At 61.1% G+C, this 25,339-nt stretch overlaps 1 protein-coding gene across 1 annotated transcript in view; it reads right to left on the bottom strand.

Annotated features, from left to right (window-relative positions):
• The window catches only part of LOC117643452 (filamin-B-like), a 55,769-nt gene extending 31,447 nt beyond the window's left edge, over positions 1 to 24,322 (bottom strand). Inside the window, 15 exon segments of the mRNA XM_034382367.1 lie at positions 136 to 393; positions 776 to 913; positions 1,022 to 1,276; positions 1,352 to 1,618; positions 1,713 to 1,775; positions 1,856 to 2,081; positions 2,647 to 2,865; positions 3,169 to 3,297; positions 3,375 to 3,721; positions 3,897 to 4,014; positions 4,099 to 4,312; positions 4,747 to 4,877; positions 10,047 to 10,171; positions 17,059 to 17,380; positions 24,142 to 24,322. Of these exon segments, the coding sequence (XP_034238258.1) occupies positions 136 to 393; positions 776 to 913; positions 1,022 to 1,276; positions 1,352 to 1,618; positions 1,713 to 1,775; positions 1,856 to 2,081; positions 2,647 to 2,865; positions 3,169 to 3,297; positions 3,375 to 3,721; positions 3,897 to 4,014; positions 4,099 to 4,312; positions 4,747 to 4,877; positions 10,047 to 10,171; positions 17,059 to 17,380; positions 24,142 to 24,174 (2,845 nt within the window). The 5' untranslated portion in view covers positions 24,175 to 24,322.
• Between the last annotated feature and the right edge of the window lie 1,017 nt (positions 24,323 to 25,339).

The raw sequence follows: 25,339 nt of genomic DNA, 5'->3' as shown, positions 1-25,339 counted from the left end.
CAATGGCTCTTCGACCGAGGGATCCATTGGTGGGGTCACACATTTGGTTCAAGTGGAGCTCAAAACGCGTCTTGAGTTTTCACCGCCTGCACCGGCCTTCGGGCCCACTGTGTGTCGCCTCCCGCAGGCACTTACACAAGATCTCAATGTTGACGTCACTCAGGTCGGCGGCCGGGTGGCCGTCGAAGGAGGTGTCGAGGGTGAAGCTGGCGGTGCGGTGCACGGCCACGAGGCGGAGGGCGTCGCCGTGCACGGGCGCGTCCAGGTCGTCGGGGTGCGGCGACGGCAGGGGGGAGGCCATGCGCCTGGCCTTGGCGTGCTCCACTTGGTGCTGCGTGACCACGCGCTTGGCCAGGCCCGAGGACTGCTGTTGCTCCCGGGTTACGAGGTTAGCTGCGGGTTGCAGGCGGGGGAGAGGCGGTGAGTATGCGTTAGCCCTGTTAGTAAGCCTTACCGACAAGCGTCGTCCACCAGGCTGTAATTCCGGTGAGGCGGCGCTCCCCCGCGAGGGGCAAGCGCGAGTTAGTGCGAGATTTCGCGACTGGAGGAGGATTCTACACCTGCAATGCAGCACGAGAAAACAGAAAAAAAGTGGCTGGTGAAACTAGCAAGAGGAAGGGAAATAGTCTGGATAGTGTAAAGGTTTCGCTGAGGGCGGCGTTCGCAAAAATAGAAAAGAAATGGTGTGTGACTTTGAGACGGAATTACAGCCCGGTAGACTACGAACTGGCACGGCCTCGCCCCGCTTCACTTCACTTCACTCGGCTTCACGTACAGGTGGAGTACTTGTCCTCGAGAATCCCCGCCGAGGCGTGTTGCAGGTAGCTGTGCGATTTGCCGAGCACCGAGTCGCCGCGGTCCCACGAGCCGCGCCTCTGGTCGCGCTGGTTGGCGCTGCTCAGCAATGACGTCACTGCAACACAAGGACGGGGTAGCGCGGTTGGAAGCGAGCTGGGCTGCCAATCGAGATACTCGGGTTCGAATCTTGTTCAATGTTAGTTTTTGTTGTGTGTGTGCGTACCACGCGTGTTCTCCGTCCTCTTCTCGGTGACGCCGTTGACGTGGAAGGCGTTGAGGGGCGTGAGCAGGCTGGGGCTGTCCCTGGGGCTGAGGCGGGGGCTGGGGGAGCGGTACAGGCCCGGCAGGGGGGATGGCACTGGTGACGGCGCCGGCGACGGGGAGTGCCGTAGGTACGGCGAGGACCTCCCGTTCAACAAGCTGTCCGTGATGTGCGACCGGCTGAGCCCCGTCTCCAGCGACGACACGTGTCTGCTTTCTGAGTGACCATTTCAAACATTCAGCAACTTTTCATGGGCTTTTTATCAGAAAAAGTAGTAAGTCCGAGCCTGACCTGTGACGTAGTCCGACTTGTACTTGCTGTTGTACTTGTTGTCGTAGTCGGACTTGTACCTCCCCGAGTCCACGTAGTCCGCGCTGGACGACCGGTACTTGGAGTCGTAGTCGGACTTGTACTTGTTGGACTCGAAGGCGTCCGTCTTGTAGGCGCTGCTGGACTGGTACAGGTCGAGGTCCGGCGACGGCGACGACATTTTGAACGTCGGCGACGTGGCCGACTCGACCAGCTGTGGTGACTTGAGCCCCTCCCTCTCCTCCAGGTCTGTTGTAAAAATATTAATGGTAGTGAACTCAAAAGGTGGACGTTTATTTTGAAAAGGGGACAATTAAAATCTTATCGATTTGGTGATGCGTACTTGCTCTGATGCGTTCCTTTTCTCTCGATCGCTGAGTGCCGACCCTCAGGGGGAAGGGACTGCCTGCAGACAGAGAGACAGGCACAAAGTTGTTGTTGTTTTTGGCCTTTTAATTTTGAAAACGAAAAGTGACGCCGACTCACCCCGCACGTCCTGGCCGTTGAAGTAGACGTAGACGCGGTACTTGCCGGCGCGACCCGTGTTGAGGGTGACGCGGTACAGGGAGGCGCCCAGGTGCTCCACGTGGTGGGGGATGGACTTCCGCTCGTGCACGATGTCCAGCTCCACGTCGCCCAGCCCGCCCGTCGCCGTCGTGTCCAGCACGAAGCTGAACGGCGCGTGCGGCTGCGCCCCGTCCATGTTCTCCAACTGCAAAAAAAATATAACTTGTTTCACTGCGAGTTTCGTGTTTAGAGAAACATCGTCGGAGGTTTCACCACCTCGTAAAACTGACAGTGTACAAGTGGTCAAAGCGCCCTCCAGAAACATTCTGGTACTCTCCCACACAAGAGCCTCGGGGACGCTTTGGCCTCAGCAACTTTGAGAGCACCGCGGCCTCGCAAAGTTACTCAAAATATCAACAGAGAAACTCCAAAAAAATGTACTTTCGGGAAATGCCAGTGTAGGACTCAGGAGTTCAAAACGCGTCTCGAATTCCGGCCGGCTCCACACTACAAACCTAACTGCCAACTAAGTACACACTTACTGTGTATGCTTGCAAGTACACACGTACAAACGCATGCTTGGCCAAGTACACACAAATGCATGCTTGCAAGTACACACGTACAAACGCATGCTTGACGCATGGAGTTATACGGCGTCAAGCATGCGTTTGTAAGTGTGTACTTGCGAGCATGCATTTGTAAGTGTGTAGTACTTAGTAGACAGTTAGGTTTGCAGTGCACCGATCTCGTGGCCCGGCGTAAAGCCCTACCTTGACGCCGTTGGGGTCGAAGACGAAGCAGGTGAAGGGGCCGCCCTGGATGTGCTGGCCGCCGTGCATGACGCCGATGGTCCACTCGCCGGCCTCGTCCGGCTGGAAGGTGGCGCTGTGCACGCCCTTGTTCTCGTGCACGGGGCACGACAGCTCGCGGCCCGTGGGGGAGCGCGCCACCACAGAGATCTCGTTCGTGTTGGTGCCGTTCGAGTTGATCTGGACACGGAGAAGGACGCGTTTAGACACGGGCTGCTGTGTGGTCTTTACACGCTGTACAGATGGGCTCAGGCGGCCAAAAGTCCAGAAGAGTTTAGAGCTCCAGGGTCGCCAAACAGGACTCGAGCCGAGCATGTGACCCCACCAATGGATTCTTCGTGCGGCGAGCAATTCATTGGTGGGGTCCCACGTTCGGTTCGAGTCCTGTTCAACGACACTGGAGCTCTAAACGCGTCTTGAGTTTCGTCCGCCTCCACCGGTCTTCTGGTCCACTGGGCTGGGGTGGGTCACGCGGCAACTCACCAGCACTTCGACGATGGAGCCGACGGCGCAGGGCTCCATGCCGACGTGGTGGATGCTGGTGAGCTCGGGCAGCGCGCGGTAGTGGATCGGGGAGCCCTTGACGGCCTCGCCCTCGTGCTTGATGATGACCTGCGGAGCACAGCGCGGTTAGTGACGGACACAAACGGGAAAATTAGACGGCGTGAACGGGGATCGAACCCTGTCACCTTGTGCATGCCCGCTCGGACGGGGATGAAAGTGCCGGTGCCGCCGCGAGGGCCCAGGTTGAGACGGCAGTCCAGCTTGCTGCCCCCGGGCCCCTGCACCTCGACGGACACCTCCCGGGCCTCGATGTCCTCCTCCAGGAACTCGATCTTGAAGTGCGTCTGCTGGTCGACGCGCGTGTGGTGCGAGTCAGCCGACGCCACGACGCGGTCGCCCGGCTTGGAGCGCGGCCTGACCCACTGGAAGTTGGCGGCGTACGCCATCACGCCCAGGTTCTCCACCTCCTTGTTGGCCATGTCCTTGGCGCGCAGGATGGGCTCCACGCCGAGCCGTTTGCCGCCCTGGATTCCTGCAGGTCCGAAAAAAATAAACTCCATTACAGATGCGACCGGGAATCGAACCGGCGGCCGCGGCGCCCTCGACGTGGAGGTGACATGCGACGCTGGAGGACACGAGGGCGCCCGCAGGCTGCACCGACTCGGCGACTCGGGGACCTTCCGTAAATGAGAGGCGCTGAGGCTAACCGGCGTTCAGGTTGGACTCCCAGCTGTCGGGGTCGAAGGACATGTCTTTGTAGCCGGGCACGGGGCCGCCCAGGGACTTGACGAGGGTGCACAGGGCGCGCCCGTCGTTCCAATCCCTCTGGAAAGGAAAGAAACACGTACGGTTAATTTGTATTGATTATTTGGTTTGGTTCAGTTTGGTTTTCTAGGGTACCACTCTCACCGTGAAGTTCCGCACGGGGTTCTGTGGGATTTGGTTGTTGACCCAGCGCAGGGTGGCGTGGAAGCCGGGTGAGTTCTCCTTCATGAAGTACGACAGGTAGGTCATGCCGGACAGCTCGTCCAGGTAGGGCGAAGCGAGGTACTCGGGCTCCAGCACCATGGGGATGTTGAACTCGCGCCGGGCGATCTCCATGGCGGTGCGGCAGTTCTCCACCCTGCGGACAGCAATGCGGCAGCGCTCGCGTTGAGGACAAGGACAAGGCCGTCAACAACGGCGACGACAGTTTGCGACCGCCTGGGAAAGGACCGCCAGCAGACTGAAACCGAGATTCGTTTTCGTCGCTCTGTCTCTCTCGCGCCTATACGGGACGACCCACAAGTGCGAGAGAGACAGAGCGACGAAAACGACCCTCGGAATGAGTCTACAGAGTGGGCACGCCGCACACCGCAGTTCCCACGAGGAGGGCCTTATCAGCAGGCCGGACATCGCGGCGACACTTAACACTACTACACGTCACAACGCACGCAATCAAGTTGCTTTTTCAAAAAAAATAAATTTTGCCAAGAGCGAAAATAGTGTTTTTTGTCTTAAGAAAAATAATTTAGAAATGGAAAAGAGAGGATTTGAGAAAGGCAGGGGCAGACTTACCTGTCGGAGGGATCGAGGACCTTCCAGTGCGGGAACAGGCCCGGCTTGCAGTAGTCCAGCAGCGCGCTGAGGGTGATGCCGGAGTTCCAGTCCGAGGTGAAGTTGTCGACGCGGCATTCTGGCAGCGCGGCCTGTGACAAGGGGGAGGCCGTGATGAGCGAAAGAACGTCCAGGCAAGGAGCAGACTCAGGGGACACAGCACACTATAGTCCGACCAAAGTGGGAAGACCTGGTTTGGTCGGAGTATACTTGTGGAACATGCTGCCCTACGCACAGTGGGCCAGGACTGCAGTACCAGGACTGGAACCGAACGTGTGACCCCACCAATGGATTCCTCGTTCGGAGAGCAATCCATTGGTGGGATCACACGTTCCATTCATCGGGTCCCATTTAGCGACTCCGGAGCTCCTCAAAACGCGTCCGGGATTTGGGCCGCCTCCACCGGTGTTCTGGCCCACTGTGCTGCGCTGCGCCCGGCGGGTAGGCAGCCCAACGTGCCCGCGCTCCCCGACCCACCGCACCGACCCGGGCGGCCCGGCCCGCACCGGCACGGACAGCGGGAAGGACTTCCCTCCGCTCCGCAGCTCCGCACCGCTCCGCCTCGGTTGGCGCGTTTTAATGTGAGAAGGAAAACATGGCGGCCCAATTAATTGTAGCGGTGGGACTGAATCTCGTGCCATCCAGCCTTGCCGAGCCTTGCCGAGCCTTGCAGTGCCGCGGCTGGAGGAGCGTAATTGGAAGAACAGCAGACTGATTCCGAGAGTCGTCTTCGACGCTCTGTCTCTCTCGCACTTGTGGGGCGACCCGTATAGGTGCGAGAGAGACAGAGCGACGAATCAGTCTGCAGGGCGCGGCGTGCGGCGCATGGGAAGGACCTTGACCGCCAGCGCGCATGCGCGGAGCGCGGAGCGGAGCGGGGCATTTGAAAGTGAGATGAGATTCTGATTCGGATCTCGCTGAGAGACTGCGCGCGCGACCCCACCGCAGCAGCGAGCTATTCCAGAGAGTGGTCGTCTCTCTCGTGCCACTACGAGACGCCGCATGAGTGCGAGTGAGACAGCGACGAAATGGAGGCTCAGAGGAACGGGGCGTGCCGGGGCCCGACCCAAGGCGCGTGCGTCCGCCTCGGCCCTGCCGCTCGGGGCCCAAGGGTTAGGCCTAGGCCCCTTGAGTCGTGCGTAGAGGTCTCCACTCCGGGCGGCGCCGCCACACTGTAGCGACGCCGGTCCAGCCGGAGGTGGCGAGTCAACGGACTCTCGTCTAAACGACGGCGTCGTGCCACCAGCCGGGGCTGCGGGGCTGCGGGGCCGCGGGGCTGCCGGGCTGCCGGGCCAGGTGGGGCGGGGGCGGAGTGGGAGGAAGGCACGCTGGCCGTGGCCTTGGAGGCGCGGAGGCGCGGCGGGGAGTGGCGGCACCGCGTCGTCGGCGTCGTCGGCGCCAGCGGCACGCAAAGGAGCAGCGTCACGACGCCGGCAGCGTGGCCGCCGTGGATGCCGTGGCCGTCGACAAGTAGTGCGTAATGCACTTCACACACACACACACACACACACACACACACACACACAACACACACGCGCGCCGTCGCTGCTTCCATTTGGGCCTCTTCCAAACAAACCTTGACGAACCGTGTCAACGGCGACCGGTTTCCACCGTCCATTCACTTATCGGGCAGGTGTCGGTCGCCTTTCGACGCCCACATCGTCTGCTGGCCGCAGCGGCCCGCCGCGCCCCGCCCCACCACCGCGCCCCTCGATACGGGCAAGCGTCGCCAGACAACGCCCCGCCCCGCCACGCCCATAGGTCCCGCCATGCAGCCGCTGCAGCGGCGTTCGTCACCTCATCTCCATACAACGGGGCGCCTCGCGGTGACGCGATGACGTCACGCGACTGCATCATGCAGTGCACCGCCGTGCACCGAGCCTCTTACAGTGCAGTGAGCCAGAGTTAGCCCCAATCTCGGAACTGGCGTCATTCGCCGCACAGTGGGCCAGACACCGGTGGAGGCGGCCTCCAGACGCGTTTTGAGCTCCAGAAACGCTAAATGGGACTCAAACCGAGCGTTTGACCCCACCAATGGATTCCTCGTTCGGAGAGCAATCCATTGGTGGGGTCACACGTTCGATTCGAGTCTTATTTAGCGACTCTGGAGCTCAAAACGCGTCTAGAATTTTGGCCGCCTGCTCCGGTTGCTGGCCCCCTGTGCTGCGTCCACGTACCGCTTAGCGACGCCCACTCTCTCTCTCGCACTGACACACGGCCTGTGCGGTGGCGCCATATCGGCCGGCATGAGGGCGCCGCCGCGCCGCGCGGACACGATCGACCAAAGTGCTGCCGAGCGATTCCTCTCGCTGTCTCTCTCGCGCCCCTACGCACCGCCGTACTGCCCCGTGAGTGCGAGAGAGACAGCAGGACGCCGCACTGCTCGGAAGCAGCCTGCAGGGGCGTGCGCCGCGTGCGCAGCGTGTTGGGGCGTGGACTGGCCTGGGCGGCGGGGCACTGGGGCACGCAGTTGGCCACGCAGCAGCGCAGCGTACTGCTCCGGGTTTCGCGACCAGAGCGACAGAGATGGAACAACCGGCGGCACACACCCTCTCACTCTCACTACCGGAGAGCGCACAAGTTTGCGCGGGGGTGAAGCCGCAATCAGCGATGACGAACAAGACCAGCAAGCGCGTGGAGGCGCGCTCGTGCCGCGGTGCAGCGTGGCGGGGCCTTTTAGGGGCGCCGGGACAAAGGTAGCCGTCGTGCTGCGCTAACGCCAACGCCGCGGAGGCAGAGGCGCGAGGGACTGTGCGCGACACGCGACGCCCCGGGCCCGCCGTGGGCACGCCCAAGCTACCCGTTGGTTCGGGGTGGGGGCGTCAGCGAGGGCGAGCACAGCATGCTTGCTGTATTCTGTCCATTCTGTCCAAAGATAACATTACCTTCAGCGGCGTGAGGCCGGCTGCTACTTCAAAAGGATGATATTACCCTTTCCGGCGTGAGGCCGTCCAGTCCACACTGCTTCAGAAATATAATCGTTATCGACCTGCACTCGCGGTGCTTCACGGTGCTTCGCGGTGCCGGTTGCCGACGTTTTTGCCGGAGAGGTCGAGGCCTCGACACCGGGGCCAGCACCACGTTGGTTGGCATGTTGACGTCTCCATTGTCGCGCCGCTGTGTACGCCGCGACGGCTGTCATGAGCATCTCGGCGCCCCGGCCGCGACATTTGTTCTTTCATTCCAGCGACCCCCCCCCCCCCCCCCGCGCGGTCGTCTCACAGTGGGCCAGAAGACCGGTGGGAGTGGTCAAAACTCTAGGCACTTTTGAGCCCCAGAGTCGCTGAGGAGGACTCGAACCGAACGTGTGACCTCACCAATGGATTCCGTTTGGAGAGGTATCGATACGTGGGGTCACACGTTCGGTTCGAGTCCCGTTTAGCGACTCTGGAGCTCAAAACGCGTCTAGAGTTTTGACCTCCTGCACCGGTCTTCTGGCCCACTGTGCGTCCTGGCGGGCAGGGCAGGGCTGGGCTGGCCCCATCCGCCCCGTGCCATGCCGGCCAGTCCGGCCCACGGCTCCACTCCCACAGCCGCGCTTAGCATACCTGCCGCGTTTGTTGGGCCGCGCTGTCGCCTCGTGCGCTCCGTCTCTCTCGCACCCCAACGGGACGCCGTGCGAGTGCGAGAGAGACAGAGCGACGAAAGCCCTGTTCGGAAACGGCCAGCCTGCTGCGCGTTGCGCCTTGTCGACTCGAGCGAATTACTTCCCGAACGACTCGCCATCAGTCCGCCTCGCCGGCATGCATCATCGTGACAGTGACGGCCGGGACCCGGGTTCGAGTCCCGCCGAGGGTTGTTCACTTTTCGCGTGGCGGGGTCAAGGGGACGTTCCTCTCGCAGGAACCCGAGCGTTTTTCGAGCCCGTGTGCCTGCAGCATGCGGGGAGGACCTGGGTGGACGTAAGTGCACGACACTGGGATGTGCGCGCGGACGCCGCCGGGCCGGACGGTCCAGGGGATTCCAGGAAGTCCCCTGGAGCCTGGAGCGGCCTGGAGCCTGGAATGCGTCCAACAGGGCGCCGGCCGGCCCAAGGCCCGGCCCACCCCTCCACGCCGCGGCACGCGGTACGCGGGCCGCAACGCCCTCGCACGCCCATTGGCCATTTTCTCCTTGAGCTTTGCCGCAGTGCTCCGCGCAGAGCTCATTAGTGCCCACAGAAAGTTGAAAAGCAAAATGGCGCGGGAGCGGCGATGTGATGTGTCTGCAGGCTCATGCCGGAGACGCCACTCGTCGCTCCGTCTCTCTCGCACCCATGGGGCGCCCCGTAGGGGTGCGAGAGAGACAGAGCGATGAAGGGTCGGGGAGATGCGCGGCGTGGGAACCGAACCGACCGCGACCGCCAGGTCCTGCCAGGCCCCGCCAGGCGGCGGCGGTGGGCCTAGCGGCCTAGCACTGCAGCTCGATTCCGAGCGGCGCCCTCTGTCTGTCTCTCTCGCACCTGTGCGGCGTTCCACAGCGCTGCGAGAGAGACAGCGACGGGAGAATCAAACCACCCTGCCCGTTCTAACGAGCCATTCGGCGGGCAGAGCGCGATTCGAAACGGCGCGGCGTGCCGGCCGTTTAGGCAGCGCCGGCAGCGCACACAACGCACGGCAGCCCGGCGCTGCACTGCGCTGCACTGCGCTGCACTGCGCTGCACTGCGCTGCACTGCACTGCACTCGGTGGCCACGAAGGGCGCGTTATTGTAACGGGGAAGCGGAAAAAGCAGCAGCAGCGGTGAATTCGGCGGCGTGGGGAGCCGGCAGCGGGGAGGCCACACAGTGTGGGGCGGAGTACAGTAAACCAGAAGGCCGATGGAGGCGGCCAAAACTCTAGACGCCTTGAGCTCCAGAGTCGCTAAATGGGACTCGAAGCGAACGTGTGACCCCACCAATGGATCGCTCTCCGAACGAGGAATCCATTGGTGGGGTCACACGTTCGGTTCGAGTCCTGTTTAGCGACTCTGGAACTCAAAACGCGTCGGGAGTTTTGTCCGCCGCCACTGGTCTTCTGGCCCACTGTGGAGTGGAGCAGCGCGCCGAAACACGCCGCAGCGTGCAGCATGCGCGGCCCGCGCTGACTTGGGACGGCGTCGCTCCCTGCGTGCGTGCTGTGCTGCGTGCGGGGCCCGAGGTATGGCGTGGCCGTGATCTTGACCCGGCCGGGCCGCCCCGTCCGGTACAGTGCACCTACCCGCCCACTCTCCTCCGCGCTTCCAACTGGCGGTCGTTCTGAACCCCGAAGCCCTCAACTCGAACCTCCGTAAAGACTGACTTACCCGGAGCCACGCCAGCATGAGTTTCTTGGGCGGGAACTTGGAGCGGCCGATCTGGTAGCGGACGATGAGGGACCAGATGAGGCCGAGGATGAGCTTGAGGTTGCCGTTCACGATGTCCACGTTTCCTGGAACAGGGAGCGAGCGTCAGCGTCGTCGGGAGTCGAGCGAGGCGGAGGGGAATGCCGGAACATTGAACATTGTCGGCGGCAATTTCGCCATTTCACACGCGGTCCATTCTTCGCGGGACACGTCCGTCCACGAGTCCCAGGAAGCGTTTACCGCACCGGGCACAGTTGGCCAGAAGACCGGTGGAGGCGGCCAAAACTCTAGACGCGTTTTGAGCTCCAGAGTCGCGAAACAGGACTCGAACCGAACGTGTGACCCCACCAATGGATTCCTCGTTCGGAGAGCAGTCCATTGGTGGGGTCACACGTTCGGTTCGAGTCCCATTTAGCGACTCTGGAGCGCAAAACGCGTCTAGAGTTTTGGCCGCCTCCATCGGTCTTCTGGCCCACTGTGCAGGGCCACGCCGCCTGACTCGGCCTGACTCACCGCGGCGGCCTCTGTTTGGTTTCTGGGTTCAAACCCCCCAAACCCCAGGCCACAAACCCGGCCGCGGCACATTCCGGCCAGAGTGGTATTTGTACTGCACAGCAGACCCACCGCACTGTGGACCAGACGACCGGCGCAGGCGGCCAAAACTCTGGACGCGTTTCGAGCTCCAGAGTGGCTAACCAGGACTCGAACCGAACGTGTGACCCCACCAATGGATCCCTCGTTCGGAGAGCAATCCATTGGTGGGGTCACACGTTCGATTCGAGTCCCTTTTCGCGACTCTGGAGCTCAAAACGCGTCTAGCGTTTTGACGGCCTCCACCGGTCTTCTGGCCCAATGTACACGAATCGCGGTGGCGGCACTCCACTCCAGGGAGGGGCTCCACGTCGACCGACACGTCGACCGACGTCCCACGCGCTTCCTAAAACCATCTGCCCATTCGCCGCGGACCGCGCACGCACACAGTCGTTGATCTGTGCACACGCGAGCGGCTCGCATGCAGGCAGGTAGTCCAGGCAAACATTACATTCGTGGTGGACAAAATTGCTAACAAGCTGCAATTTTGGGATTCGATAGAGTTCATATTGTAGAATAACATACCAAAAATCCCAAAACTTTTATCGACCACATTGGCCGCAATCAGCGTTCAATGTTCAAAATTTACACTTTTCGAACGGCGGCTATAACTTTTTACCTATTTGTCCGATTTCACTGCGGTTTCGCTCGTTCAATGCAGCATTGAACGCTCTTGAACTAATATAAAGACGTGTTTCGTCGTCAGACTAGAACTATCCACGCTAGAAGGCACAAACTGTCAAAAACGGGATTTGGGTCAAGCTGCAATTTTGGTTTTTCGTATTTTGTGGCGAAATGAGGCAGCGATTCTTAAAGTACCCTTTTACAACTCGTGTAGATCGTTCTATTGCGCACAAGAAAGGTCATTACGCATTTCGGGCTACGACGTACGGTTTAAGTCCTACGGGGACGGAAGCGGCGCGCCACGGCGCTCTGCGGGCGGCCCGGGCGCCTTGCTGCGCGCCGCTCCACGTAGCTCGCCGCGACCGCCCAAAGTGACACATTTGGCGTCGCAGTGAAGGAAACCGAAGCCAGTTAGAACAGAATGGTGAACGGGATATTGTTCTACAGCGCCGTCGCTTTCATTGTCTCTTCCGGAAAAGTTATGCCAAGCTCCGTTCAGCGGGATATGCGCCTCAAAGTCGGTGCGATGGCGCGTTTGTGTCACTTTGGGCGAATTCTTCACATTTTCGGCTGACTTCGCAGCGAACTTGCAAGTCAACTGTTCGAGCTAAAGTTACGCTCGAAGTATTTTTAGAAAGGTGGGATGACAGAGAATACTACCACGAGGGTAAACGAGCATTTGCTAACTTTTATTCCGTGCACGACTTCGGCAAAAGCGCTAGTTTTAGCAATTCAATCATGTGGTTGACTCATTTCTTCCATCTTTGGGGTACTTTCCTCGACAAACTAAGGTAGTTGTGACTAATTTCGAGAGTCTTTTTTATAATATGACGGACGTCAAACACAGTCCCGGTTCAATTTCTTCTGGGACTACGTTGTTATATCAGCAATGCGAGGTGCGATGTGTGAGTTTTGACAATTATTTTAGGGAAATGGCAATTTTCTTCAACTTCAAAGAAGCATTCGAGACAAACTAAGGAGACTGTCGTAATTCACAATACATATTTGGAAAGAGAAACTGAAGAGAAATGGGCTCCTGTTGACCAATTAGGTTAAATTTCGTCTGTTTCCTTGCACCTCTTCGCGAAAAATATCAAATTTCTTAGTAAATAGCTAAAACTAGCACTTTTGCCGAAGTCGTGCATGGAATAAAAGTTAGCAAATGCTCGTTTACCCTCGTGGTAGTATTCTCTGTCATCCCACCTTTCTAAAAATACTTCGAGCGTAACTTTAGCTCGAACAGTTGACTTGCAAGTTCGCTGCGAAGTCAGCCGAAAATGTGAAGAATTCGCCCAAAGTGACACAAACGCGCCATCGCACCGACTTTGAGGCGCATATCCCGCTGAACGGAGCTTGGCATAACTTTTCCGGAAGAGACAATGAAAGCGACGGCGCTGTAGAACAATATCCCGCTCGATCCCGTTCACCATTCTGTTCTAACTGGCTTCGGTTTCCTTCACTGCGACGCCAAATGTGTCACTTTGGGCGGTCGCGTTGAGCTACGTGGAGCGGCGCGCAGCAAGGCGCCCGGGCCGCCCGCAGAGCGCCGTGGCGCGCCGCTTCCGTCCCCGTAGGACTTAAACCGTACGTCGTAGTCCGAAATGCGTAATGACCTTTCTTGTGCGCAATAGAACGATCTACACGAGTTGTAAAAGGGTACTTTAAGAATCGCTGCCTCATTTCGCCACAAAATACGAAAGACCAAAATTGCAGCTTGACCCAAATCCCGTTTTAGACAGTTTGTGCCTTCTAGCGTGGATAGTTCTAGTCTGACGACGAAACATGTCTTTATATTAGTTCAAGAGCGTTCAAAGCTGCATTGAACGAGCGAAACCGCAGTGAAATAGGACAAATAGGTAAAAAGTTATAGCCGCCGTTCGAAAAGTGTAAATTTTGAACATTGAACGCTGATTGCGGCCAATGTGGTCGATAAAAGTTTTGGGATTTTTGGTATGTTATTCTACAATATGAACTCTATCGAATCCCAAAATTGCAGCTTGTTAGCAATTTTGTCCGGAAAATCCCGTTATTTTGTAATGTTTGCCTGGACTAAGGTACAGAGCGACTACGCTCGTCTATTCGCTGTTTGGTTTCAGGCACAAGCCCCACTTGTCCGCCTTGACGTCAAAGTGTCCTCCAATTTTCCCACCCCCTTCAACGACAGAGTCCTGAAAAGGCCGACTCCGCAAAAATCGACACACTCTCGTACTTTGACTATTCCCCGTATCTAGCATTTTGTTTTATTTGTTTATTTTTTCCCGTGAAGAAGTGGTTCACGACGCCGGCCGTCACGGACGTGTGGACGAGGTACGTGGAGCACAGGAAGCAAAGCCCCCCTCCCTCGCGGCCGCCTTAGACTCCGGCAGGGGTCTCGACTTCCTCCCACAGCGAGCCGGCAGGAGAACAGACGCAGAGATTCGGGCGCTAGTCCTCCCATAGGACTCGAAATATCAAACACAGGAGAGTACCGAGAGATTGCCTTTTGGGCGAGGCATAATCTACTACTCTCGCCTATTTGTTTCTAATGTACCAAGTGGGTCAGGAACCCCGAGACAAAATGAAAAGTACGCAGTCCCGCCACACACTGCTCCTCTCAGGCCGGAGGGGCCGAACAGGAACCTCATCGATCGATACCAAATGCGGACTGACTTAATGCCATCACAGTTTGCTGTGGAGCAAAACCCGGAGTACGAAACAAACACGCCTAGCTCTGGCACGGCCAAGATGGGCTCGCACAGGAGAATGGTGCAGGGTCTCATTTCGACTCGGGGTTTCTGGCCCACCTGGTAAATGTTAGAGGACTGCGGGGATGAAAACGAGCGCAGAGTACACTGGTAAAACTAAGGCGTACTATTACGCCCTTCGTGAAGCGTACAGCCAGTACGCCCTTCTTCAAGCGTACAAGAGTTCATGCGCTCCTTTCTTCCTATCTAAATGCACGGCGAAATTGCCTTGAAGCGTAGTTGTACGTTTCAAGAAGCGCTTGAATGAAGCGCACAACTACGCTTTAGTTCTACCAGTGTACTGTGCAGGTTTACCAAGTGAAGGCTTCCGGACGGACCCCGCGCCCTTGGCCCTGCCCGCGCTGCCCGCGCTGCCCGCGCTGCCCTGCCCTGCCCCACCGGAAGGAAGCGCTGGCAGTCTGCTCTGCTGCGCTTCCAAGGACCGCGACAGGTGTGTGGACACTCCCCCCCCCCTCTCCCCCTCCGTGACCATGCCTCGGCCCACTGCGGTCCATTCATCGGACTTCCCCCTCCCCTCCGCCCCGTCCCGCCGCCGTACCGCATTGGGACAGCAGCATAGCAGCAGTCTGATTCCGAACAGCAGCAGCAGCTCGTCGCTCTGTCTCTCTCGCACCCGCACGGAACGCCCCGGAAGGGCGACAGAGACAGGGCGACGAAAACAGACGCTTTCGGAAGCATCAGCCTTGCTGCCTTGCAAAGTTCTTCAGTGACCTTTCACGACTCGTGTGTCGCGCCTCGACGTCGAGGGCGGCGTTGCGTTCCAGCCGTTTGGGGGGCACGTCATTTTCGGGCCGTCGTCGGGGCATTGGGACACATGCCAGCCGGACATCAACAACAACTGCGGCAAATCTCGCGAAAATCATAGACCGTCCAAAAGGCATAACAGAGCCTCTCAAGAGTGTCACAGACGATCCAGCGGAACAGCTATAGCTCGGTTTATCGCCTGTCGCTCGTCATTCCTCGCTGCATGTTTTGCTGCCGGTTTTTTGTCTGCAGCTTGTTCATTACGCGAGGCTAGTTAGGCAGCGCGTTTCCGCGCCGTCGCGTCGCCGCGGCGTCCACTGCAGCGCGACGGCGGACGCGACGCGACACGGCGGGCGCGACGCCGCGGGCACGGCCGGCTGCGCGCGCGAGGCTTGCGCGCTAGCTTTGACGGCGGCGGTGGCATGGCAGGGCCGAGCGGGGCGCCCAGACGCGTCCATTGCCGGCCCGAGACGACCCCGCGCCGCGCGCACCGCGCAGCCGAGCGAGACCCACACTGCTGCACTGCAGTCCGCCGGTTCGCCGCTCTGTCTCTCTCGCACCCCTGCGGCACGCCCCGAGTGCGAGCGGGACAGAGCGACGCACAGTGGGCCAGAAGACCGGTGGAGGCGGCCCAAAACTCAAGGCGCGTTTTGACCTCCGAGTCGCGAAATGGGACTCGAATCAAACGTGTGACCCCACCAATGGATTGCTCTTCGAACGAGGAATCCATTGGTGGGGTCACTCGTTCGGTTCGAGTCATGTTTAGCGACTCAGGTGCTCAAAACGCGTCGGGAGTTTTGGCCGCCTCCGCCGGTCTTCTGGCAAATCCACTGTGACCGTTCGGATTCAGCCTGCGACGCGCGCGAGGCCGGCCCGCCGAACAGGCGCGTGTAACGGGCCTGCCTACCCGCCATGCAATTGCGATTGCGATTAACGGCTGGACCACAAGTGATCGTCTGCCTTTCGGGCCCGCCCCGCCATGTCGATGATACACCAGCACGTGACGGGTCGTCAGGCGACCAGGCGCGGGCTGCCGTGCTGCCTGGCTGCCTACCTGCTCACTGCACTGCAGGCTACAGCCCAGGCTGGACTCGGTACGGTACGGCGCGCGGGTGCAGCGTGGCCGTTGCAACACGCGAGTCGAGTCCACGGCGGCCGATCGGCGGGGCTCCGCGGCTCAGGCTTAGCAGCCCGGTCGACTCGGCTCCCCGCCACGCCTCGGTCGGCCCGTCGGCCCGGCCCAGCGGCACAGCGCAAAGCAAACAGGATTGCAACACCGAGGCAATGCGGAGTGCCGGCCGCGGTCTTCCGGGCCCTGCAGCCTGCAGCAACCCCAGCAGACTGATTCCGAGAGTCGCTTTCGTCGCTCTGTCTCTCTCGCACTCATGGGGGGTCCCGTAAAGGTGTGTGAGAGACAGCGCGACGAAAACGACTCTCGGAATCAGTCTGCAGGACCCCTACCCGGGCGTGGCGGGGCGCAGCACCGGGCCGCCAAGGGCGCTCCTCGCGACTCGGGACGGTCGCGGTTTATGTGATTGACTACACTCTGGGGTGCCCAGAATCTGGGCACCTTTGGCACCTTAGTCGCTGCTGAGCCATGGGTAAAGGCAGGTTCCGTAATGGTTTGTCCAGCCCGGACTAGGCGACAAAGGTGCCCAGAAACTGGGTGACATTTGGCACCCTAAAAAGTGGGGCAGACAACAAAGGCGCCCAGTTTCTGGACACCCTACATTTAGAGTGTAGCGGCAGAAAAAGAATTCGAGGCACACGGTTTCTGAATCAGCCAGCTCAGATTGGCAGGAGGCCTCACTGATGTTATCGTCACCCAAAACCTTGCAGCGCGTTACCGTATTGTTTAAGTACCAAAGTAAGCCTTTACTGTAACAACACGAGAACAGCCCTTACGAACGCCTTGTAGGTGATAGTAACACGTAACACAACATAGGCAACACTAATAATGTAGGGTCAGTTGGGGTAATTATGGGACACGGGGTAAAAATGGGACAGCTAATTCTTAGTCAAGAATCGAAATTTTAGAACTTGTCATGCGTTCAAAAATGTCAAATCTTGACTAAGAATCAGCTGTCCCATTTTTACCCCGTGTCCCATAATTACCCCAACTGGCCCTATTTTCTAGAATTTTTCGTTTTGAACTTTTTACGTGCCTGTCGTGGACGGGCTGTTCGCGCCGCGGTGCGCGAGGCGGTGCGCCACCGCGTGACCAGTGGCGGAGCAAGGCGGAGCGTGGCCGAGGTGATAAAAGGACTCACCAATATTGACGAGCTTGACGCCGTCCGCCTCGACCGCCTTGAGCGCGCAGGACACGTTCTCGAGGTGCTGGTGGCGGTTGCCCGGCCGCCGCACCCAGCCCCGCAGCGGCCGCTTCTGCAGCGCCTCCACCAGCGCGCACAGCTTGGTGCCGTCCTGGAAGTCCTGCGCCAGGTCGGCGACGGCCATGCCCGCGCCGCGCAGGTTCTCGTTGACCCAGTTGCGGAACGTGTGTGCCTGGATCTCCACCCAGAGGTCCTCGTGGCCCTTGATGGCCATGCCCTTGGCCGCATGGCCCTCGGGGGAGCGCGCCGCCAGCCCCACCTGCAACAAGAAGCCACATCAGTTGCACCGCACTCGCCGACGGTGCACAGTGGGCCAGGAGACCGGTGGAGGCGGACAAAACTCTAGACGCGTTTTGAGCTCCAGAGTCGCTAAATGGGACTCGAACCGAACGTGTGACCCCACCAATGGATTCCTCTCCGATCGAGGAATCCATTGGTGGGGTCACACGTTCGGTTCGAATCCTGTTTAGCGACTCTGGAGCTCAAAACGCATCTAGAGTTTTAGCCGCCTCCGCCGGTCTTCTGGCCCACTGTGCGATGAAGGGGTTCCTGTGGAAAACAAAGCAAGAGTGCCGTGGCTCTCTGTTTCGTCTAGATCTTCCATGACGCACAGCCGCGCAGCGAGGCTCACGTCGTAGTTCCAAGCAGTTTAGCGTGGAATCGAGGCGGCCTGGTTGTGCGAGACGGGGGCCTCTCAGACCGCAAAGCGTGCATCCATGCTCTACATGTCTCTGGGCCCCGCCCCGCCCCGCCCCGCCCCGCCCGGGGAATTGCCTGCTCGCTCGGCGAGTGTGGAAATTGCATTTTCGTCTGGCGTCCACTGGTGCCTCCACACGTGTCCATGCGGCGAGCGAGCGGCTCTTCTAGTGGAAATGACGAGTGCAGGCGCGATGCGTCGCAAGAAGACCGGTAGAGGCGGCCAAAACTCCCCACGCGTTTTGAGCACCTGAGTCGCTAAACATGACTCGAACCGAACGTGTGACCCCACCAATCGATTCCTCGTTAGGAGAGCAATCCATTGGTGGGGTCACATGTTCCGTTGGGTCCCATTTAGCGACTCCGGAGCTCAAAACGCGTCTAGAGGTTTGGCCCCCTCCACATGTGGCCTACTGTGCGTCGCAGTGTAGGGCATTGCAATGCAGGGCGTTGCGTCGGTGAACTTCACAAACCGACGACCCCGCCCAGCCGAGCCTGCTCGGCGGGCAGTGCAGGCCGGCGTGCAGACCAGGACCAGGGACTGCCAGGGACTGCCAGGGACTGCCAGGGACTGCCAGGGACTGCCAGGGACTGCCAGGGACTGCCAGGGACTGCCAGGGACTGCCAGGGACTGCCAGGGACTGCCAGGGACTGCCAGGGACTGCCAGGGACTGCCAGGGACTGCCAGGGACTGCCAGGGACTGCCAGGGACTGCCAGGGACTGCCAGGGACCGGATACCGGAGGCGTTGCTCCGCCGCCCCGCCGCGGACAGGGCCCCGACAGGGCCGCGCGGCACGCAGCGCACTGCACTGTAGAGTGCACCGCCGCGCCGCACACTGTTCACAACGAACCAGTCCCGGCCCGATTGCAATTCAAATTTGTTCACTCTCTTTGGTCTTGCCGCCCGCGCCGGCCCGCGCCCCCGACGCGTGGCAAGACGCCCGGCACTGGTGGGGCGGCGGTGGGCTAGAACCAACAAAACAATGCTGTTTTCCAACAGACAGTGAGCTGGCCGCCCTGCGTTTTGACCGCCACCGCCGCACAGTGGGCTAGAAGACCCATGGAGGCGGCCCAAACTCTAAACGCGTTTTGAGCTACAGCGCCGCTAAATGGAACTCGAACAGAACGCGTGATACCCCACCAATGGATTCCTCGTTCGGAGAGCTATCCATTGGTGGGGTCACACGTTCGGTTCGAGTCCTGATCAGCGACTCTGGAGCTCAAAACGCGTCTAGAATTTCGGCCGCCTCCACCGGTTTCCGGCCCACTGTGCGCCGCGGCGCCGCGGTCACGAGAAGGGCGTCCCTTTTGCCGCACCGACGGCAATTCATCGCACTGCCACCGCCGCCACGCCCTTCAACGACACGCGGAGCGCGGTGCGCGGCCTTGGCCCTTTTCCGTTTACTCGTTCCCGACTGCGTGCTGCGTGCTGCGTTTGTCCGGCACGTCATAGGCGGGCCGCGGGTCGTGACCCGTCCGAGCCCGGCCAGCCCCGGCGGCCGCGGCGTGGCGCGGCTAGGCGCGGCGCCCAGGTCGTCGTTACATTGGTCCCCGGCCTCAGCCGCCTCAGCCGACTCGGCATGCTGATGTGCAGGAACCTGTTGGCCAACGCCTGACGGCCTGCCGCCCCGCCCCGCCCCGCCCCGCCCCGCCCCGCCCCGCCGAGCGCGGGTCAGCAACCCGGTGCTGGCAGCAGGGAGGCAAGGACAGAGGACGACGCCGCGGGGCCGCGGGCTGCATCGCATCGCGCACCCTCGCGGTGGCCGCCACTGCAGTTTCCGCCGAGCCCTACATGGTGGAGGCGCGCGTCCCCGCGGCCCCGCTCGCGGTCGTGCTCTGCATCGCCTTTTGCGGCGCCAGGGCGGGGCGGGGCGGGGCTGGCGCCGTGCGTGGCCAGAGTGGGAGTAAGCGCGGCAGAGACAATGAGCATGGCTTTCCAGGTACGCCGCGGCGCCCCGCCCCGCCCCGCCCCGCTTCACCGCGTTCGGGCCGCAGGCCGCAGGCAGGCTCCGCAGGGCTGCGAGTCCCGTCCCTGTCCTTGCGATGCGCCGGGCCGCGCTCGGCTTTGGCTCGGCTTTGGCTTGGCTCGGCTCGCTGGAGAAACGCCGCAGGGATCAGCCGCGCGGCTCGATGAGGCAATACAGAAGAAAATAAACTCGAATGCCGGCCAAACGCGTTTCGTTTTACGGCCGTCCATTTCGAGCGGCAGCGCCGGGAGTCGAACCCGCGCTCCGCGGTCAAGAGCGCTCCGGGCTGCTTCCGAAACACTGTTCGGAAGGCGGCCGCCACACAGTGGGTCAGAGGACCGGTGGAGGCGGCGAAAACTCTAAACGCGTTCTGACCTCCAGAGTCGCTGAGTGGGACTCGAACCGAACGTGTGACCCCATGAATGGGTTGCTCTCCGAACGAGGAATCCATTGGTGGGGTCACACTTTGGGTTCAGCGACTCTGGAGGTCAAAACGCGTCTAGAGTTTTGGCCGCCTCCACCGGTCTCCTGGCCCACTGTGCGCGCCGTGCGCGGACCGCCAGGACAGGTGGCCGGCGAGCCACGTGCCGATGACGTCCCGCCGATGGACTTGATGGACGGGACTAGCTGTCTGAAGCGACGCCACGGCGACGCCGCGACCGGTCCGGCGATAGCGACGGGACGCGGCGTAAAACCGCGAGGTTCCCACCAGTAACTCAGGCAGCCGGCCCCAGCCAGCCAGCCAGCCTCAGCCAGCCTTGCTCCACAGTCAGGGCTGGCAGCCACTCTGTCAATCCACTCTGGTCTGTCCGCGTGCCCCAGGAACAATATCCCGGGCGCGCGTGCCGCCGCACATGGCGGCACAAGGCGTTCGTCGTGGGCGTCGGATCGGGCTGGGGGCCTTCGGGGCCTTCGGGACCTCCATTCCATTCATCCTCACGCGATACGGCTCCGCCATGGCCTCCATCCGAGAACGCCGAAAAAGTGTCTCAGCGTTCGGAGAGCTGCGGCGGGATAATTTATTTTTTTCCGGCCGGTGGAAATACCGCTTGCGACCTCCTGCCGTCGGGGTCGGCCTCGCCGGGCCCCTACATGGAGTGGTGCAAGTACGTTTGACCCCTCGCGCGCGCGGACTCGCGGCCGCCTTCATTTCTGCTCGCTCCAATTGAAAACGAATTGACCCTTCGATTAGCGCCTTCCTGGCGGTCCTGGCCCCGCGGGGGGTCCGCCCGGTCCGCCGCGCCCGGTCCAGTGTCCAGGGGGGGGACATCCGTTAATAATTTTTTGGCCTGCCCCTTGGGCATGTAGGCCGTCCAGTGTCCAGCGGCCCCGTTTGGGGGATCGGGCCACGCGGCGGTGGCGGCGGTAGCGGCTAGCGACCCTCCTGTAGCGGCAGTAGCGACTGTGGCGGCAGCCAGCCGGTCGAACATGTGCAAGGAAGTGTGCGTTGGGTTGGAGGGTTATGCAACGAGGGGCCGGCCCGAGCGGCGCGGCCCGACAGGCCGACAGCGGAGTGGGACCGCGGTGGGCCCACTGGGGCCGCGGCGGCGCGGGCTGGGGCGACGGCGGCGACGGCAGTCGCTGTCTTTGTCTCCCGTCCCCTTCCTCCCCTCGCCGCGATCCTGGAGCGCTGCGCCGCGCCCGCTCGAGGTGCTCGAGGGGGGCGTGAAGTAAGTGACCCAGAGTTCATGACATATTGTCAGGTCGCGCCGCTCGGTTGCGACGCCGCCGCCACCACCGCGACGCCCCCCCCCCCTCTCCCCCTCGCATTCCGCGATCTGGGTCAGCGCCGCGACGCTCCACGCATCACACAGAAGGAGCGAGGCTCTGTGCGCGACACTCGAGGTACTACAATGTGTTGTTTCCTCCGGCTCGTCGCTCGTCACCGGCGGGGCGGGTGGCGGGCGGGTACTCCCGGTTATGCAACGACGGCCGGCGCGAGCCTCTCCTCTCCGCGCGAGCATCGCCCCGGGCCATCGCGTCCGTCGCGTTGCGTCGTTGCGTCGGTCTCGGACCGGGCCGGCGGTCTGGCCGGCGGTCTGACCGGCGGCCGCCGACGGCGTCCTGGAGGGTCGGGGCGGGGCACCAGGGCCATTGTATGGATCTCATCTTCATCTTTATTGACGCGGAATCAAGGCTGAGCCGCCTGATTGGGTAAGCCCGCGACCCCCTAGCCATCCCGTCCAATAAAAACAAAACCAAGAGAGGGAAAGGGCGCGGACGCTTTGAGTCGCCGGGGACTTGAACGCAGGGCAGTCGTCGTCAGCAACCGGGCTGATTCCGAACAGTGCGAGAGTGACTGGGCGACGATCAGACCGGCCGCGTGGCTGACCAGCCCAGCAGAATGATTCCGAGAGTCATTTTCGTCGCTCTGTCTCTATCGCACCCACATGGGTGCGCGAGAGACAGAGCGACGAAAACGACTCTCGGAATCAGTCTGCATCAGGTCTGAATCAGCTTCCGGTGCGGACGGCGCTGGCGGTCGAGGGGCGTGGCGCTGCGGAGTGCTTGACACTCTGCACAAACGGACCACAGTGGGCCGGAAGACCGGTGCAGGCGGGCAAAATTCTAGACGCGTTCTGAGCTCCAAAGTCGCTGAACAGGACTCGAACCGAGCGTGTGACCCCACCAATGGATTCCTCGTTCGGAGAGCAATCCATTGGTGGGGTCACACGTTCGGTTCGAGTCCTGTTCAGCGACTTTGGAGCTCAGAACGCGTCTAGAATTTTGGCCGCCTACCGGTCTTCTGGCCCACTGTGCGGACGGACGCGACGCGACGCGCCAGCACTGCTGGCAGTTTTTGGAATCACCCATCACAGCCGAAAGCCGAGAGCGCCAAAGCGCCCAGGCGTTTGAATGGACTTTGACAGGGACGCTCGTCGCGCACCATCTGTTGTGCCGTGCCGTACTCGCGCATCCATGCCCCCCCCCCACTCCCAGGCGGCGCCGTGCTTCAAGGTCACCCCCTTCTTCTCCTGCCCCACCACCACGCACCGGCGGGGACGACGCCGAGGAGAGTGATTTCGAGGATTTTATGACTTTTTCGTCTGGCTCGTTCGGGTCGTGAATTTTTCAGAGTGCATGTCTGCTCGGGCTATGGGTGGCGGCATGTCGTCGCGACACCGCGGTTCCGTTGTTCGACTCCCGCCACGGTCCGTGCACGAACGCTTCTTCCGAATTTTCGAAAACATGGCTACGGCTCATGGCATCTTTATGGACTGGCCGACAGCGGCCAGACCGGTGTTGAACTTGTGCAATTCCTCTGCCATTCATGCCCATGCCGCTTCGCGTTTTTGGCGACGCGGTTGCCGAACACTGAACCCGTCCGCCCCTCGGTCCGCCCGGCCGTCAGATGGCGGCAATGACGGCCACCTGCTGCCATGCACGTTGGCAATGCTGGCCATGCACAGTGGGCCAGAAGCCAAAACTCTAGACGCGTTTTGAGCTCCAGAGTCGCTAAATGGGACTCGAACCGAACGTGTGACCCCACCAATGGATTCCTCGTTCGGAGAGCAATCCATCGGTGGGGTCACGCGTTCGGTTCGAGTCCCATTTAGCGACTCTGGAGCTCAAAACGCGTCTAGAGTTTTGGCCGCCTCCGCCGGTTTCTGGCCCACTGTGCCGCTGGCGATGCTGGCGATGCTGGCCCGGAGGCCCCGGCTCGGTACTCAATGTCAACCTGCGGGGCCTCGGTCTCGGTACGCCCCACACACAGCCCGGCCCCGCCCGGCCCCGCCCCGCCCGCACCACCGCACAAGGTGCTGCCTTGTCTCTGCCCATTGCGAATTCCCACCACGAACAGGCCGTCGAAGACATCGAAGACGCTGGCCCGGGTCCCGGGGGTTGGCACACCTCTCGGCGGCGGCGGCGCGACCTATGCCAACGCCCCCGAGCAGCTCGAGGTGGTCGCCGCCGTGGTGTCAGTCGGCCTGGACCGCCTGGACGCAGAGGCTGCGATGAGGCCGCGCGGCCCACGCCAGCACCTGGCTGCCAGCGCGGCCCGGCCCGGCCCGCCTTGGAGGCTGAAGCTTTACATGGCTCCAGAGGGCCTTCAAGCCAACGAGCCAACCTGGCTCCAGATGCCCACTCTGCTCCAGGACTCCAGGCCAGGGGCACGCGGCGCGGTGCGGCGCGGCGTGGGCGTGTGGACGGCTGCAGACTCCAGCTCGCTCAGCCCGCTCCAGCTGACGTAATGCAAGGCCCTTCACTGACTGTGCGAGCTTTGCGGTGGCCGGAGGTCGCAGGGCTTCACCGTCGATCGTCGAAGGGCTTGGCGGCTCTGCGGCTACATTTCACACCGTCCCCGGCCACACCGTTCGACGCACAGCCCAAGGCACAGCCTGCTTGCCGCCCTACCTGCGATATTCGAAGAGGCTCCTCCGATGTCATGGTTATCCTGTGTTTTGCTCACTGCACGCGCGACGTTTTGGACCTTTCGTTTCGGTCGACAGCGCGGCGAGCGAGGGAGGAGGCGGCGGCAAGGCCTCTTGGCGCGGTGCGGCGCGGTGCGGCCAGGCGTGCACCTTCTCGCGGCGGCTTCGGCTTGTACACTAAAGCCCCAGCCAGCAGCCAGCCAGCCCCCCTCGTCTCGTCTCGTTCCGTTCCTTCCCTTGCGGGCCGTCCCGCGCCGCCGCACCGCGCAGCTCCGCGCCCGCTGAGACTCCGGGGCCCGCCGCGCGCCGCGCCACTGTGCCGCACAGTGGGCCCAGAAGCCGGCGTAGGCGGCCAAAACTCTGGACGCGTTTTCAGCTCCAGAGTCGCTAAATGGGACTCGAACTGAACGTGTGACCCCACCAATGGATTGCTCTCCGAACGAGGAATCCTCTGGTGGGGTCACACGTTCGGTTCGATGCCTGTTTAGCGACTCTGGAGCTAAAAACGCGTCTAGAGTTTTGGCCACCTCCACCGGTCTTCTGGCCCACTGTGTGCCGCCACGCCGGGCCCCCGCGGAGCGGGTACCCGGTACCGGGTGCACGCCGGCCGGCCACTAAAAGTACTCGCTTCCTTCGACCTCACAACTCACGTCTGCCGACTGATTTCGAACTCTGTTTAGTCGCGCTGCCTCGCTCGCACGGCTTCGGGACTTCCCTTGGGTACGAGACGTGAGAGACGCAGAGCGACGAAAACACTTTTGGGAATCAGCCTGCTGAGCTACCTGGAAGCAACTGACAGCATCAGCCCACAGACCACGGAAAAGAGGAGATGAGTTGAAATCGAACTTGCTAAATTCTGTACTAACGTCATCCCTATCGTGCCGTCCCCGAAGCGTTTCATATTTATCGCGCGTTCCAGTCAGTTCCAGTGGGCTTACAGGGTGTCCAACTGATTTTTCCGTATGCTGATCAACTATGCGCCATGACTCTAAAAAATCGTTGCTGAGGCTTATGAAAAAATGCAATTCTGACCTTCTAGTTTTTATTTTGACTTTAACTTCGTTTATTTTGCTTTTCTTTCCCTGTAGATTTGTGCTGCGAAGTGAACGAACCACAGGGCAGGGCACGGGGCTAACCCGAAGACCGCTTGCGCTGTTGCCAAGTCTCTGCGCCGAGTCGAG

The sequence above is a fragment of the Thrips palmi genome, unplaced genomic scaffold (assembly GCF_012932325.1).
Source record: "Thrips palmi isolate BJ-2018 unplaced genomic scaffold, TpBJ-2018v1 HiC_scaffold_17, whole genome shotgun sequence".
In the NCBI taxonomy this organism is placed as follows: domain Eukaryota; kingdom Metazoa; phylum Arthropoda; class Insecta; order Thysanoptera; family Thripidae; genus Thrips; species Thrips palmi.
The sequence above is the reverse complement of the archived record's forward strand: the minus strand, read 5'-3'. Positions and strand labels throughout refer to the sequence as shown.